At 38.8% G+C, this 18,284-nt stretch overlaps 1 protein-coding gene across 1 annotated transcript in view; it reads right to left on the bottom strand.

Annotated features, from left to right (window-relative positions):
* nfasca (neurofascin homolog (chicken) a) overlaps nucleotides 1-18,284 on the bottom strand; it is a 141,345-nt gene that overhangs the window by 34,962 nt on the left and 88,099 nt on the right. Inside the window, exons 9-21 of the mRNA XM_042405501.1 lie at nucleotides 16,051-16,247; nucleotides 15,576-15,698; nucleotides 13,039-13,209; nucleotides 12,588-12,635; nucleotides 7,004-7,115; nucleotides 6,135-6,319; nucleotides 5,914-6,045; nucleotides 5,131-5,274; nucleotides 4,339-4,450; nucleotides 3,988-4,154; nucleotides 2,803-2,950; nucleotides 1,903-2,027; nucleotides 251-295 (exon numbers count right to left, since the gene is read on the bottom strand). Of these exons, the coding sequence (XP_042261435.1) occupies nucleotides 251-295; nucleotides 1,903-2,027; nucleotides 2,803-2,950; nucleotides 3,988-4,154; nucleotides 4,339-4,450; nucleotides 5,131-5,274; nucleotides 5,914-6,045; nucleotides 6,135-6,319; nucleotides 7,004-7,115; nucleotides 12,588-12,635; nucleotides 13,039-13,209; nucleotides 15,576-15,698; nucleotides 16,051-16,247 (1,709 nt within the window). The remainder of the gene's footprint in view (nucleotides 1-250; nucleotides 296-1,902; nucleotides 2,028-2,802; nucleotides 2,951-3,987; nucleotides 4,155-4,338; nucleotides 4,451-5,130; nucleotides 5,275-5,913; nucleotides 6,046-6,134; nucleotides 6,320-7,003; nucleotides 7,116-12,587; nucleotides 12,636-13,038; nucleotides 13,210-15,575; nucleotides 15,699-16,050; nucleotides 16,248-18,284) is intronic.

Here is an 18,284-nt window from a genome sequence, read left to right as displayed (position 1 = left end):
ACAAAACCTTTCAGACTTAATATGAGATTGAATGACTTGACAGGATGGATTGCAATGCGTGCATATAAAAATCCATTCTGCATTAAGAATATTCATAATAAAAAATATTCATTATAAGAGTGTGTTAATAAAAATATTATAATATAGCACAGGCACAAGTGAAGATAGAGACAGATAAAAATAGACAAAATAAATAGAAAAGAAAGACAGGAAAGAAAAGAAAAAAAATTCCACCTGAGCCGTGTGTTACCTGGAGGCAAGGCACTAGAGACTGAGGGGTTGAGGGAGGCTTCCTCTGTGGGGCGGGGGTCAAGGACCAGGAAGTGGGTGTAAAGGTTAGAGTTTGCAAGTTAGTCTACTAGCCAATCAACAGCAAGGGAGCACAGTTATTATTAACACGTGATTTAATGCACAGTACACATTTATATTAATATAAGTCAGTTTCACTGAGCTTCAGTTTGAGACACTGATGTAAATATTATCATTGATGATTACATTTAAGTCCCTGGAATGTGCTGCATTTTGCAAAAAATAAAAAGATGTAAGGATTAGGAGGTTGTTGTTATGTGTCTATAATCCCCGAAGACTTTTCAAGTGTACAATAAAGAAAATTCTCGAGGTGTGTCTAAATTCTTTGACCAAAACAAAGATGGTGACAAGACAAGTAGGCAGCTGTTAAAATTAGTTAAAATACAGATTTACTGTACAGCAGTGCTGATCATTTTCTTAAAAGATTATGGACATGTCCTCAGCAAAATAGCAAGACAACAACTGCCTAATTATGTTGAATTTTTACAAAAACATTGGCTTATTTATGAGTCAAATATAATCATCAATTGAAAAATTTCAAGTGTCAAAACAACCATCCCATGAGATGCTCAAACTTCACGTCAGCTACACAACACTACAGTATTTCACTCCATCTGCTGCATGCAAACTGCTGAATCAGTGGGAGTTAAAGCTAAGCTAGGTAAGTATTTAGTAAACTGCACACAATAAAACATGCATGATTTCCAATGGAAGGCACAGAGCTGAAACACAGTACAGTGTCAAGAAAAAATCTGAAGACATTTACAGTAAATATCTAAAGAATACCTAAATGAGAGGATATACAGTACAGTGTGTGTGTGTGTGTGTGTGTGTGTGTGTGTGTGTGTGTGTGTGTGTGTGTGTGTGTTATGTGTGTTTCAGTGAGGAAATGCACTGTTAATGTATACATTGACTCACGTCCTGTATGAGAACCATTTTAAAGTGCTTGTTTGTACTTAACTTGAGTATGTCAATTGTGAGACCTACTTTTCAAAAGGGAACATTGTAAATTTTACTTCACTATATGTAACTGACAGCTTTGGTTAGTTGTTACTTTACAGGGGAAGGGGTGAGTTTATATTGTAAAACATGATACATTACTTAGATTATAAGCTGGATACTGTAACAGACACTTACTGTGACACTTCTTGTTTCAAAGAAATGGTCATTATTATATGTAGAGTACCAGTCAAAAGTTTGGACACACTTTCTTATTCAAGTGAATGAGAAGGTTTTTGACTGGTACTGTAACTCTATTTGTACATTCCATCTTATCTCTGATTAATTTGCAGAGTCTCAGTGTTGGTGGATAGGTAATGCTTTGGACTGGCAAGGCGAGCCCTGTAACAAGTATTCAGTATATATGAAAGTATATTTACAAAGTATATATGATATACAGTAAACAGATCACCTAAGATACTGGAATACTTGTAAAGCAACTGTAACTCTCATCTAGTGTGTCTATGCATTCTTCTCAACAAATACTTATATTATTGACACTTTTTATCAATTACAACAATAGGACCTTTGCTTTTAATGGATTAATATTTCACTATAGTGTTGATACTTCAACTGTTCTGTATGTGAGTGTACCTAACACAGTGAGGCGGGCTGAAGCTGAGTCCTGGTCTATCTCAGATTTAACAGTACAGGTGTACGTTCCCTCGTCACCCTCGTTGACATTGGGGATGGTCAGTGACTCCTCGTCCTTCTTTATCCTGGGAGACAAACACAGAGAAAGGATTGGTATAGTATTGCATCCTCAATGCTTTTGTTTTTTCACATTTTCAATCTGTTATCCATATAATATCAATCAACCAATCATTTTGTTCTAAAATCAGAGAATTCTGTAAAAAAGACTAGATTTTGTTGCTTGCTCTGGAAGAAAAGCTATATCTCTGCTGAGAGCTGATTATAGTTGCTTATGTACCAATTTTGAGTTTCTAAAATATATGATATTTTTTGTGGATTGTTTTTTTTTATGTTACTATACAAGAAAAACAAAGATTCTAAAAGGATTACCATGTGAGGATTACTACACACAGAAAAAGAAAGAAATGTCAGTGTAGTTAGATCACAAAAAGTGACATTCTGCTTCCCAGCAGAGAATATTTGTTACTACAACTGTTGTGACAGAGACAACACACCCACAGCTGGACATCACCACTTCTTTTTTTATCTTTGACGTGACTGAGTAGGTTGCCAGATTGCACTGAAAAGATATAGTGTTGAGAAAATTTTATAATTTAATTGGGACCAATTTTAAAATGCAAACAAATGTGATTAAACTGATCAATTGAATTATCTTTGAGGGGCAGAGAAATAAAGGAATTTTTCCCAGAAGAAACTACACATCTGGAGTGTGCCAGCTGACAGGTATGACTGTGTTAATTTGTGGATAATAAAATGATAACAAATAAAAAATGTATATGGTAGTGATATTTGGTCTTGAAATCCAAGTTTTTACTGAGGGCCACCCTAAGGTGCCGTTACCTCCATCCCAGATAGAGAGGCTTGTCATCCTTCATCCAAGCCACGGTGATGGGTAGGCTGGGATCAGACTTCACCTTACAGTCGAAGCGAGCCATGGAGCCTCTGATGGTTGACTGGTGCTCAGGGGCTCGAACTATACGAGTGGGCTCTGAGGTGGAGTGAAGTTGAAAGGAAACATACACACATGCAAACACACAAAACCGTGTGAACCAGCACATTCTGATGCATCCAGGAAAATCTGTGAAAGGTGAAACTGTGTCTGATGATTGACTGACATGGTCAAGTTAGATGTTGATACAGTCCTTTCCTAAAAAAGATCATTCACATCAATAGACACATGTCACTTTAAGGCCACTTCAATCCCTTAGATTTACTGTCAGTATGTTTTATAACTGCAAAATACATCCATCTGTCCAGACATTCAATTTACCCCCAAAGCACCTAAAATCTCTTTTTCTGTTTACTTGCATGAAATTATTTTTCCTACAACTATAACTAATTACATTCATACAACATACATATGTTAGTTAGTTACATGAATGAAGTTATTTCATATAACTCATTAAAAATATAAAATATTTTGTAGGAAATAACACCAGTGTCACACTTCCTGGATTAGAAAACATATTTGACAGAGCAAATTAGTAGGATATAAACACATTTTGTAGGATTGGGGAAAGTTTTTTAAAGATAAGGATCCTTGACACTTGACTAAAGAAAATTGCAATGGAAAATTAAAAATTATCTCACTATCCTTGCAGATAGTTGACTTTCTTTAAAGATTTTTCAATTCACCCTGAATGCTAGGATGGATATTTTTGCAGTGTATGTAGTCTGAATAATAGTAGCTGTCAGAGAACAGAAGGTGAGGCACTTGTAAAGTCTTAATAAAAGGCACAAGAGATTTGCATTTGATCCAGCTGTGTGGGCTATTTGGCACAAAGAAAAGACATCATTTCATGTTTCACATATTTCATCTTTCACACATTGCATGTAATGCAAGATACAACATAAAAAAATAAGCTCACACATTTTTTTCTTTCTGTGGAATGAAACGAAATCTATGAAAATCAAGAACTTTATTGCATCATCATTTTAAAGGATGAGTTTGGATGCTGAGTCATAACAGGATACATAATGTGAGTCTGATGTGATGCAGAGTGCTGCAGTGATGTAATGTCTGACCTTTGACCTCCAGGCGGACCTGGTTCTCGGCCGTGCCCATGATGCTGTTGGCCACACAGGTGTAAGTGCCCTCATCCTCTGCTCGGGCCCGTTTGATCTCCAGAGAGCCGTTGATGTAAACACGGTACTGACCACCGTCCAGGCCACTGCCCTGTCCATTCTTAAACCTACACACATTAAAAAAAAGACATGGACATGGATAAAAGAAAGTATGAACTATCAAGAACAAAGTATAGGGTTATGAATTCAGTGTCTTGCTCAAGGACACTTCAGCAGGAAACGCAGATGTGGAGGTTTATGGCAAACTAGTATTTTTGGATTTAATTAAAGAAAAAGGCATTAGATGCTCACCAGCGTAACTCTGGCAGAGGGGAACCGAAGAAGGGACAGTCCAGGAAGGTTCTGTTGTTCTCAATGACTTTAATCAGCTGGTTTTTAGGGCCCAGCATCCTTGGAGGCATGTCTAGAGAGGGAGAGTGGATCACACCTTTACCACTTCATTACTTACATTTTACATTTTTAAAGTGATGTGAAATCCACAGGAGTTTCCAGAGGTTTATCTGAAGTTTAATCAACCTCTGTCCTGATGTTGGTTCTTTTAGATTTGATTTAAGTGGATTCAATTAAAAAATAAAATGCTTGTTTGCTTTCTTACCCAGAGTATGATGGAAGACTGATATCAATTTCATCTGTTTGTGTCTACTACAGAGACAGGTCCAAGATTTGTTTGGCGTAGCTTTGCACAAAAGCTGTACTGTAATTTTGTGCAAATATGAATTGTAATAAGAATTATATTTGCTAGAAATATCAATAATAACCTATTGTAAACAGAGGATTACTTGCTATTGCTGTTTCATGAAATAAAACTTTGTGAAGTTCAATCCTTTATGTAGTTTTTAATAACTATAATAACTAACTTTTTAACAACAAGACTAATATAACACTAAGATAAGTGTTGTATATCTCGTAGGTATCCCTTCAACACAGCCCTCATATTCCTACTTTCACAGAGATTTTACAGCTACACCACCTGGTGAAGAGCAAAGCTACCTGGCATGAAAAAGATGCATAACACTTCCAGCCCAAGGTTATTTACTGCTCTGTTTACATTTTGAAATCAACCATCCACCCTCTGTGTCTCACCAAGGACGCTGACGAAGGCGTTGGCCAGCAGATAACCATGCTGGTTGGAGGCGTTGCACTGGTAGACAGCACTGCTTCCCATCTGCACTGAGCGGAAGATGATGGTGTCACCCATCATCTGACGGCTCGGGTTGGGCAGAGAGTCTGGAGTCAAGTGGAGGAGAAAGGATGCAGAGAGTGAAACAAGACTAGGTCAAAACTTAGTATGTGGCTGGACCGTGTATGGTCAGTGTGTGAAACTGTGGCTAATTTGTTACAGGGATAGTCAGTGGTAGTGTCTTTGATGACACTGTAGTGGTTCCAGTAATATTTGTTGTTAAAGTGTACTGAAGTAGCATATCACATGACATGGCTAAGCTACGTTTAAGTCAAAAGGAAAAAAAAAAAGGTTACAAATGCAGTTGAGTTTTATGGCGGTTGGCATCCATAAGTGTTCCATTACCACCATTTACTTGACTGTTCCTTGCCCCATCTATTCTGGCATTGCCATGACGTGTGAAGAGGTACAAGACAGAAATGTTCCTGAAAGTAAGTGCATGTTTGAGTAGTGAAAATCACTAGAGGTGCCTGAAAAGTTATCCCAGTAGTTTACCAGGAACTATGTGTGAAAGAGGCTTATCTGAATTGTACATGGTCTCTTTGAAAGATATTGTGGAAAACATTTACTGTAACAGCAACTACAAGCTAAGCTAACAAACTTGTTAGATCACAAGAAAGAAAGAAAGAAAGAAAGAAAGAAAGAAAGAAAGAAAGAAAAAGTTTCAAAATAATAGCTGTGCATACTGTTAATAGGTTGGCCATTGACCAGCCACTGGATGTTAGGTTTAGGGTTGCCATTGGCCCGGCACACAAGGCGCCCATTCTCATCCGGGGCTAGCACCAGGTTTGTTGGTTTGTCCAGCCAGTAAGGAGCCGCTGTGGTACACAGGAAGTCAGGTTAGCATGATGGACATACACAAACACAAGGTTATATATTGTATAAACACTAACCATAACCTTCTCACCTTTGACCTGAACAAAGATGGAGTGGCGTATGCTGCCTAAATGATTGTTGGCCATGCATACATACTCCCCAGCATCCTCCTCTGACACGTTGATAATTTTCAGGGTCTTGTTGTAGTTCTCAAACTTCACTTTCCTTCCTGGCAGGTCTCCGCCCTTCTTAAACCACTTGATGGTAGGTGTGGGACTGCAGGGGAAGCCAAGGACAGAGAGAGAAGAGACACACATGTGGGTTTGATGTGAATGACAGACTCAAGTGTTTTCAGACCAATTACATACAAATTCGATGCAAAGACTTGAATAGACGCAAATACGCGTCCACGCGAGGTAAAAATATTTCAACTTGAGTGAAAAATTTGTGCGTATTGCAGAGCTTTATGAATGTTGTGGTCGGTGTACTCATCTTAATTTTGTTTTCATTTTCCACATCTTCTACTTCTGCATATGCTCAAAGAGGAGGCCATCACATCAGAACCCACTTTTGGTTGTGGTCTAATGTGATTGTGGGCTAATGTATTCACTTCTCCCTCTTCCTCCACCTCCTGATTTAAAGTCCCCTTCCACTCAAAAATGTATTTTTCTTCTTGTTCCTACAGCTGGATGTCTGAGCTTCAGCTACAGCTACACTCTGATTCTCCAGACTTTCATATAGAACATAGAATTCCTTTATTGTCATTGTACTGGTGTATACAACAATGTGTATATATGGTGTATATTTTCACTGTCTTCAAACAGCACCACCAAAACACCAACCACTGGTCTTTTGAAATGACCTATGCATACTTTTTTTCAGTATCCTAGCAGGATTCACTACAATTAATGTTTAATCTTATGTTGTGCAGTGTGTGTGTGTGTTTGTGTGTGAGCTCACAGTCCAGCAGCGATACACTCCAGCAGCAGTTGCTCGTCTCGTAGCACCATTTTGGAGCTCTCACTCCCTGACGGTGAGAGGAAGGTCGGTGTGGACTCAGCTACTTTACGGCCTGCAGGCGAGGAACAGGGAGGGGTTAATACATACACAAACTCATCCACAATCAAATCCAAGAGCGCTGTAGTTTATCTTTGTTGCATGACTCACTTCCTACTAGGACCTAAAATGTCCTATTTGTAGGCTCTGTCACATAAATCTAACACTATTATTCTGATCATTTCCTTGTGGCATGGCTGTGTTCCATCTCCGCCAGGCTTTAGCTCTCTCTGCAGACTGTTGTGAGGCCAAAGAAGCCTGTAAACGGGTCTAACACCCTCTGGCTTCTCTCAAAGGAAGACATTAAGGGATGCAGAAACAACACACAGGGTCATTGATCTTGCTTTATGTTTGCCAAGGGAACAGAGATGGCAAAGATTACCATTAAAAGCTTAAATAAAGCAGCTGATAAAACTTGCCCAGTATTTGTGCTGTGATGAGATTAGTGTAAAATCAAACTGAAGTATATTATGGTCACATAGTTGATGCATTAGTGTTCAGCCCCCATATTAAACCTTCCCACAGGGCTTGGCTAAAGCATTAAGTCGCAGTTGCATCATGTAACTGGCTGCCTTGGCAACATTAAAGCCTTTGGAACAGAACCTTGGTGTTCTTGGGAGTTGGCTTTTAGGTTGTAAGGCCTTTTATATTCCACACACATTATGCAATGACTGGCAGGGAGAGGGGATCACAAAAATCTATAAATAACCCCATGCTAAATACACTGTTGCTATCATTTTAGCGCCATAGTTTAGCATCAACATTGGTTCAGTTGGTGGGAACAAACCAAATTTTGAACACAAACTGAGATTAAAAAAACTGATTGTAAAATAGTCAAACAGTGTCAGTTCAGCTCGGCAGGCTGGGATGTGAGCAAACTGCAAAGTGTCGTCTTTCTTTGCATACTACAATACACAAACACATGTGGCATTTTAAACAGGCATATAGTTGAGGGTAAACTCACTTTATTTAGGCAAAGAGTTAGGAACCTTTTCTTAGTTTCACATAACTCATAACAAAACAGAGTCAAATATTATGCCATCAACTAACATTTCAGCTGATTTTAGCTCCTATTCTTCATCAGTTCAACTACTTATATTGTCTACATACATACTGACAATGGAACTGCCAGTGTGGCTTAAACTTGAAAGTGCTGTAAAATGTCAAATGTATTCAGCTCGTACAGTTCAACAGACACTTCAAACCCTTTCAGTGCGTCATAGTGACTGACTCCTCAACTGCTTTAAGTGTTTTAACTTAAACTGTTGGTCTCATACATGTCACATGCAAATAGTAAACATTTTAAGACATTATATCTTGTAACCTTAACGCTATTTGCACCTGCAATTTACAACATGGTTGTAAATTTGAAGTGGGAAGTGGGTCTGTAAACAGTGAAGATGTTTCAGACAGTTTGGGTAATAATTTTACTTTGTACCTTTATTTCCTCTTCCAAATCTTCCAAATAAGGTGGGAGGCTTGTTTCTAACCTGTATGATTGTCTAACTACTCGTGTTTCTTGTCTTATTGGACCTAGTAATGTTGCTGCAACTTGAAATCTTAATACTTAAGTTAATACTATGTCATCATATCTAAATGAAATGAAGCCCCAACCTACATACATTTTGTTGATGTAACAAAGTTGCAATTAACTGGAATCATCTTTTAAATGCTACTGGTATACTGGCTTGGGTCGACCCTGTATTACATCCAAATATATTCACTGTAGTATACTGCATTGTAACTGGGGATGTAGCTGAAAGTGAACTAACTCTTCACATTCTTATTTGGGTTCACCACTTATTTTCAGACTACATACAATCATTTATGACTGTCCATCAGCATGAGCAGCATCTACAACCTGCCAATAATGATATCAAAAAAGCCTAAATAAGGCATTAACATATCCAATAATAATTTGCAACTACTTTTTGATCTTTAATCTTATATAGACAAATTTGTCTGAGTCTTTGATCCTTACTTAGAGTTCTAGACACATTTCCAGTCTGATCCAATCCCAACACAAATGCTATTAACACTGTGGACATAAAATCCAGTCAGCAGAGAGCTATAGCCTGTTGGGAAGTGTGTGGGTTCAAATTAGCATTAGCCTTCTTTTGTGATGTAGATCTGTATGGGATTAAAGCATCTGTTAGCGGTTAGCTTCTCCAGTGGCCAGCAAACAGACAGGAGAGGGTGAAGAGGATCTGTTATTATTAGTGACACTGGGAAGAGAAGAACAATTACAAGAGGAAGAAAAATACATGAAGAAAGCATTGAGGGTTATCAGTAACAAATGCCAAAGTACTTATGTACACAAATGATAAAGTGGGTAGATGGTGATCCCGGAAACATAAAAAACATCCTGCTGATGACGCTGGCAGGTCTTCCCAGGATGCACTGCAGCCTTAGACCCCCTCCCACCCACAAAAAAGACAGAGTTGTGTGATTTTTTGCTTCTGTGTGCGTTCATAAGAGATTAATGGTAAAGTAGCTAGCATATATACACGAGTGGCTGCGTGTGAGCATTTGAACAGCTGTTCTTATCACTCCCCCTCACTTACACAGAAATGTGTTGAAGAGCAGAGGTGAGAGGCAGCAAACCTTATTTCCATGCATATATGACTATTAATGACCACAGCATGAATCAGACTAAATATTCATCATGTGACCTAATCCTCCTCTCTGCTGGAGCCTTGTCCGTGTCTGCAGTCCCTCTGGGCCTCAGAGCCGCCAGCCTGCTCTCTCACTAGGAGCGTCTTCTCCCTTGGGGACATATCCCTTCTACCCCTGAGCTTCACTTCCCCCCAGCTCATGCCAATAGCACATATGCTGCCAATTTGGCTGATCTGTTCCCTCCAGCAATGGGCTCATTCGATGGCTGTACAGCCTATGAATATACAGATTCAATTATATGTACAATATACTTGAATTAAGGGTAATTTCTGTCTTAATGACTGTATGTTTATTCATTATGTGTGATCATTTAACATTGATTGAAAGGTGGAATAAACACATTATAAACTAAATGAGATGGATATATCTAGATGTATAATAGAGTTACAGAGAGATGTGTTGGTTTGTCTTTTATTAGAAGTCACATCTGGTCATTCACCCACCCTGTGATTCTAGATATGATGCAGTTTGATTTATTCCATGTTTAATAAATAGCTGATGAACACCACACTGGTTCATTATAAGAAATTTGATGTTGTAACATAAACTGTTGCTACTGTTTTCAGATTTATTCTCAGGAGTTTCAGTGGAGAGCTGTCATCTGCCAAGATGGTGGTCAGAGGGTTTTACACATTTAATTCTGAAGAGTTTTGGGCAAGGAACTGCAACATTTAAACATACTGCCATAAAAATCACAGTGTAACCATGCCATGCGAGGTCAGATTACATCGACTGATGCAGGATTCAATAAAACAGCAATGTTTAGATGATGAAATGACTTTACATCTCTCGAAATTCCTGACAAATCGATTGTTCAGACATTGATTTTATTACATACTGTAGTTTAAAGTCTCCCTCCAGTCAGAAACACGATTTTCTTTGCGTTCCTTCAGTTGGATGTTGTTCTCTTCTCAGTGCAGAATGATGTACATGCAGAGGTTGTTTTCATATTTATCCGCTGAAGAAGCAAAGTTTCTCTGTGCTCACCTTCAATCTCAGTTTAAGATTTGAACCTGTCAGCATGATTTGTGACATCACAACTATTTTGGAGCCAATCTTGGTCATTCTGGTCTGCCATTTGGACGGGCGTCCTAGGTCTATTTCTGCTCCGAGGAGCGAGGAGGGATCTCTGAGGAGCTATGAGCGAGGAAACACGAGAGCAGTCTTCACGGAAGTCTTTTACCAGACGACACGTCCTCTTATTGTATATCAGTTATTGATTAGACGCTGCAACTGATTGGACTGATCTGATACATCACAACATCACCGCAGTTTCATACCAAAGTGGAGACAGAGTACAGATTAAACTCAAGGGTATCACTCACAAGTTTTATATTGTAGCCTATGTGTTTTCTGATTCATCATCTCGTTAAAATCTGTGTTAACTGCCGGTCTGATCAAGAAAAGAACCATGAACGATGTTCTTCATTTATTAGAAAGATTTTTCTTTTCATGATCTATTATTTCCTCCATTAACTGTTATTACTGGTAAAAATTAAAGTACACAGTTTAAACACATTTATATTTTACATCATTTATCACCATTCAGTCACATGTGAGGCTGAAAATTCCTGAGCATCAGGTTTGATATGAGTTACATAATTTCCATTTTCCCTGAAACATTTAGCCTAATAGATGGGTTATTAAATTATGGGTTATTAAATAATGAATTCACTATCAGAATATTAATAAATGCAGATGCAAATAATGAATTAATAATATAAACACATTCTGCCAGTAGAAATGGTTGATGTGCCTCTGAGCAGGAGTCAGTACACAATATAAATACAGAATGCTGGTTTTTAATTCATGTGCAGGTGTTTGTTAAACAGCTAACAGGCTGCAGAGAGAAAACAGCTGCTCTGGCAGTGATAATTGTGCACCTTTATGAGCATTATCACAGTGTGCATGTGTGCAGATCAGCTGCCGCCGTCATCAGAATCAGACGTCGCTTCACGTGGCGCTTTGGAGGAAAGACGTCTCATGTCTTTAAAAACAAATTTCCTTGTTTCCTCTCTTCTCACACAAAAGACGCAAGTGAGGGAAACATGGATGCAATTTAAGAGACCTGGGATGCACTCTAAGTGAATATTACTGGTCATAATCTTTTGTACAGCCTAATTATAATGATTATGACATGTCGTGGCATTAAAGTTGACACCTACTGTGCCATGTTATCACTAAAAATAAACTTTCAGTTGTGAAGTTACAGTTTTAAAGAGTGTTTTAAGCAGCAGTGTCAGTTCTACAAGCAGGTGTATCATTTCAGTTTTAAATCAGCCAATAAGGTTGTCATGAAACAAACACTGATAACTCTAAATTCAGCCAGTTAGAGTTCCCAGATTGATCTGAGAATTAGATTAGTGTGCGCGTTTGTATGTAAGAAGCACCAATGCAAGCACTTGTCAAGTGTCATGTGGCAGTATCTTGTCTTGTCTGATCCTTGTTAGATGTGACAAGATTTTTTTTTTCTTTTTCTTTTTGAATGATCTAAATGCAGTTGCTCCAGAGGACATACTGAATACATATAGATTTGGTGTTTAAAAATATTTAATATCAAAAACCTCAATCCAAAAATTCTATTTTTCCTTAAAAGAAACACAACAACCCATATTAACTTTTCCACATGAAACCACTCAGTGAAATCTAAACCTGTAGGGTAGAGTTAGAGGGTTAGATTTGTGTCTAAGGTCAGTCTGAGGTCAGTGGATGACTTGAGCGTCACTGAGCTAGCAGGTTAGTGTGCTAGCCGTGTTACTATCGGATGGTAATTGGACAGAAAGTGGAGCTGTCCAGACAGGAAGTGACTCACCACCGTAGGGGTCAGTGGCATTGTAAGATGTGTCGTTATACGGCTCCTCTGAAAACACAAGCACACACAGTGGAACGTGAGTCCACACACACATAAACACACTCACGGAACCTGAGGACACTGAACAAAGATGTCACATCATGTTGAGAGAATCTTCTCCTGTCTGCAGAAACCTGAGGATATGTCATCAAAGATGTTAGGATTCATGCATCTCATGCCATGTCATGACATCACCTCTAGATGGAGATATGTCATATTCCATTTGTGTTGAACTGATGTGTAGTCCTCACATCAAAACACACTCAGCAGACATGAAGAGAGGTCAGAGTTTAAACACTGTTACATCAGTAGCTCCTATTGTAATAGTGACTATAAACATATTCATAAATGTAGGATATAACTCCGAAATCAGCATGGATTATGCGTGTGTGTGTGTGTGTTGTCTACTCACTGGTCTGAACTTTGAGTGTGAAAGGGTTCTTCTGCTGGATGGTGTGTGTGAAGAGGAAGCGAGCGTTGCAGCTGTAGTCAGTCTGGGCATCTTGGGCCAAAACATTGGAAAAGTACAGGTCTCCATTTAGACCCATGGATACTCTCTTATCCTGAGGGATTGGAGACATACCTGAAAGAATGAATAGGAAAGAAGGAAAGAGATAGATGTAATCAAACCAAAGGGTTTGGTCATTTAACCAACACTTCACCAATTCTTGAAACTTGTGAAAATAGATGTGATAGTAGATGAACCAACATGTCAACATGTAAATATAGATGGCTTTCTAGACATACCAAGACAAACACAGCTGGCTTTAACAGTCTTCCTCTTGAATAAGTGCTAAAATCAGGTTTCAAGAGTGAAGTGGGAAACATACATTATGATTCTGAGGCTGATTATGATGATGAAGTTGGACAAGATCCAAGTTTGGAATCTGCAACGGCCAGGACAGATTTACTTACTGTTTCACTGATTGGCTACTGTGTCAGACATTTTCTGAACTTTTAAGTTTTGTCTTTACATTTTGGATTGAATACATTGCAACTATATTTTAAATTAAAACAAGATCATCATCTACCTATATTTTGCATTTTTGCATATTCTTCACACTTAACTTCAAATTTAAAACAGAAATCCCTATAAAATTCTTCCATATTGACCATCTTTTTTATAATTTGTCTTTTGTGAGCCCTCTAACTTTATATTGAATTACCTGAATACCACATAATCAATAAACAAGTATGACTAAACAGACCTATAACTAAAGTTTTTATTTTAGATATACTATACATAAATTATATATCTATGATTCCAAGAATAAATCCTCTGCAGTGATGTTCTTGCTTGAAACAAAGCAGAAATGTATCTGTCAAGACATGCAAAGACCACCACAGAATATAATCCCAGGTTTACAATCCCACACCGTCACTATGACAGATGGCTTCTCATCCCAATTTACTTGGGCACATGTCTGTAAAGCAGTGAAAGGTTACTGTTCTCTGACTACAATAAAAAAAACTATGGTCATATCTGATTAAATGCTAAAAAATAACATTTAAATGTCGAAGCAAACACTCTGTAAAGTCAACCACTACTTTGTAAATTGTTTATCTTTCATATATTCCATCCAGACTAATGTAAAGTAAAGCATGTATCCTCACGTCAACCCCCTTACATCAGACAAGATGCATATATTTTCACATATAACCCAGTTCAACGTCTGTTCAAGTTAACCCTGCCGATGTGTCATCCCACAGTTGCTACAGGCAAACGTTAACTTGCAGCACACCCACAAAGACAGACTGTCATACACACTCTGTAACTACACCAACTGATGTGAGCCGTATGGTCGTCGAGATGGTGCCCCAGGACCAATCAGCAGCCGGCTAATAATGCGTTGGTGTGTAACAGTGTTTGGGCTACATGCCGTGCTGATATGGTGTACTGTGGTTGATGTGAGTGTATATGATTATGTATGTGTCATATAGGCTGTGAACTGAGGGGGGGACATTCACACAAGGTGAAAGAACAACATAGCTGCACTGTCAACTTTTTTAACTGGGAAGGTAATCTTTATCTTAATCTTTTTAATATACAACATTTAAATAAATTACCTGTTTTAATCAAGTTTATGGTTGTTTAACTATGGTGATTTTTCTCTCACGGTGGCTGTGTAATGGCTTCTGGCTGGACTTAAGGTCTGCCCTTTCAGCTTTTACTAGGCAACACAAATACACACACACACACACACACACTGGCTCAGGAGTAGAGCAACCCACTTGGAAAAAGGACAAAGACAGTGAAGGAGAGAGGTGAAGAAAGGATGCCAGAGACTGAAAAGTCTCTGAGAGTGAGAAACTGAGAGAAAAGAGAGCTAAAAGAAAAGACTAAATTCAAGCTTCAGGCTTAGAGGTGACTTGAAACCAACTGCTATGGAAAGAGGGAAATAAACACTGTCAGTGGATGACTGGAAAGACCTCTGGTCTACAACAATACAACAGGACTGATGAGAAATAAAATGTACTTGTCAGCAGCCAGCTGTTTTCTTTTTCAAGGATGCTAACTGACTTGACTCAAGATGGTTGTATGTGTCATCAAGAATAAAGCAGTCAGCCAATCAGTGACAAATATCATTTTTCATTTTAAGTTGTCATTGTCTTAAGAGACATAATATCTTTCAACAAAGAATGCCTCTTTCTTCCTCTCTGCTGTACAAGTCCATAAACATACAGTTATCACCCACTGCTGCTCCACCATGAAGAATACTGCTCACATGTCTCAGTGCACCTTAACATGATAAAACTGCACCAGGTGATGGGTGAGATTTTTGGGTGAGATTTTTTACAGGTTAATATAGTGACAGTAGTGACAGAAAAGAGGAAATAACAGCCAGACAAAAACTCTGTCCATATTTTAAAGAGCATTACACTACACACAGAAAAAGGGAAGTATATTCTGTATATGTGTGTATGTATTTGTGTGTAACTGGTGCTCACCGCTGTTCATCCAGAAGGTGAATGGAGGAGGCAGGCCTGGTGGGGGGTTGCAGGGCAGGACCAGCGGGTGGCCTTCAGTCACTGTCACTGGCTCCAGCACCTCCTTAGGCCACAGAGGAGCCTCTGAAGAACAGAGAGGGGGAAGAGGAGGAGGAGGAGGAGGAGGAGGAGGAGAAGGAGGAAATGATATATGACAAGAATTTCAGTCAGATATGGTTAGGTGGGGATAGTGGGACTTTGTTCATTAGACAAAGAAAGACAATGCAAGAACAGTCTCTCAAGAACAGCTCATTATTGAGCTAGTTGTTGCCATCCTTGATTGATCTTTGACAGTTGATTGGTCGTACTGATAAAATGTGGGCATTTCTGGTGGATATTTAAAAGTAAGCACATTTACATTACTAAATGTTTTTTTTCTCTATAATGACATTTCATTGTGTGTAATATCTGTGTGGGTGTGGCTGTGTGTTCTCACTGGAGACGCGCAGCAGGATTTTGTTGGAAATAGCCACTCCATGTTCATTGGTGGCGAAACACTGATATTCTCCCTCATAGTCCTCTGGTCGTCCTCCGCTGCGGAAACCGATCTCTAGGGTTCCGGAGCGTTTCCGCATCGTCACCCGAGGATCTTTCCCGATGTTGAAAAACTTCCCGTTCCTTCGCCATGAGAACCTGAGCCAAAAGACAAAGAATCAAAGAGTTAGCATTGTAGCGTTGATGTTCACTGGAGCTGAAGCTCATTCTATTGCTGTCCTCTCATTTTGAGTCGATACAATCTTTCTGGTGATAATCAACTTTCTTTAACCTTATCAGCTAGCATTCTTACCCAAAAACCAACTCATGTATATGAGGCAGCTAACAGACCTCAAAGTTGGTACAATGGAAACTTCCATTTGCACTACAACCAACTGTCCAACTCAGAACATCTGGAGATCCAAAGAGGGTTAAGAAGACTGGAGAAATTTGGAATTGTGGAGTGTATTTGAGTGTATTCAGGGAAAGGTTTTAAAAACCTGTTTGCACCCATACACCCTGCTGCTTTCTTCTCTAACAAAAGTACTGTTCTTGTTCACTAATTATTTCCTGACGCTTCCATTTTGCATTTTTTTCAAATTCTGTTAAATTAGCCATTATTCAAACATTGTTTTTGATGGATATATTACAGTATCTCTCTCAGCAATTTTAAGATCTCTGCATGTGGAATTTCCTTATAAATCAGATGGAAACCGATGGCTTTGAAGGTAGTAAATGAGTGTGAAAATCTGAAAAAATTGTATGCTTCAAAAGTGCTTGGCACTAATGCAAAAGTTATCTTGGCATGATGGGATGGCAACCAGACTATCAGCTTGTTAACATGGACTCTTAATTGTTTTAACAACTGGAAAATGTGAAAGTCCTTCGCTTGTCACGTGGCTGCCATCTCGTATTACTCAACTGGCACATTACAGCAACACAAAAATCTACCACAACACTTCATTGTGCATGTCATAGTACTGTAGCTTAATCCTGTTCCATGTGGTGTTTCCAGAGAGCTCCCTGATTAGTGAAGAACAGTGAATATGCTTACATAACACAGCTCTATTTTTAGTGAAGAGCAGGGATTTTCAAAAGATGTTTCCTGTCATTTTTAGACGAGCTACAGTTGAGCTGGGTCTGTTCGAGCCACAGATCAGCGCTGAGCCTGAACAAAGGGCCACTATTGAAGCACTGGGGGCCAGAGATGTGTGTGTCGTGGTGTGTGTTACGTAGTGAGAGACTGTTTGCGGGTGAATAAGTGAACGATCCCCTTCGCTGAATGTTTCATGAGCATGAATAGTCAACTGAGTGCATTATTGGAGCACAATGCCTGTCTTGGGAAGGGGAGAGCTAGTATGTGAGTGGCTGTGAGTGCCTTATTGTGAGGTTGTGTGTGTGTGTGTGTGTGTGTGTGTTTGTCTTATGTAAAGACAATCTGTCTCCAAATAAACAATGTGCCACTGTCCTAAGCTGGTCATACCCACCAGTGATGTAACCACTGGAGACACTGTGTGTGTGTGTGTGTGTGTGTGTGTGTGCGTGTTTGCTTCTGAGTGTGAATTATGCAAATATTTTGTTGCATGTGTATGAGGTGTATGTTTCTGCACTTGTGATTGGGTCAATACAGATTTTTAAGTGCATTTTTGAGTGTGAGACCACATTTGTGTACATGCGTGTCTGGTGAACAGAAGAAGAAAGGAAGAGGAGGTAATATATTATTTCTTGCATTGTGATCTACATGAGAATCATTTAATAACCCATATCCTCATTCACTATGTATCTGAAGCTTTTTTCAACCGTGACTTGTCAGGTGGAGAATAATGCAGCATGATGTCGACTGTGTTTTGTATCAGGTTTAATTTTCCTTGGTCCCTTTCTAATCAAATCTCTTTTGTTTGGAGATTAATCAAAGCGTGTCAGGTTCAGGTAAGTCTTCCATGGGTCCAATTTGGATAACCTCTATCATGATGATTTTATTGAGATTGATTAAAATTAAAAATTAAAAATAAAATAGAGCAGAGGTGTGTGAATCTTGCCCCCTGTCTTTTTCCAGAGTTGAAATGTATTACTGGAGGTACAGTGAGCTGGTTTGGGTGATTTACAGGTGAAAAGACCTAGTCTAAAGTAAATATCTAACTTAGCAATTGCTGTCATTTGTAGTTTGTCTATTTTTTTTACTTTTATATGTTAATG

The sequence above is a fragment of the Thunnus maccoyii genome, chromosome 3, assembly GCF_910596095.1.
Source record: "Thunnus maccoyii chromosome 3, fThuMac1.1, whole genome shotgun sequence".
Classification (NCBI taxonomy): domain Eukaryota; kingdom Metazoa; phylum Chordata; class Actinopteri; order Scombriformes; family Scombridae; genus Thunnus; species Thunnus maccoyii.
Note: the sequence above shows the minus strand (reverse complement) of the source record. Positions and strands in the feature narration are given on the sequence as shown.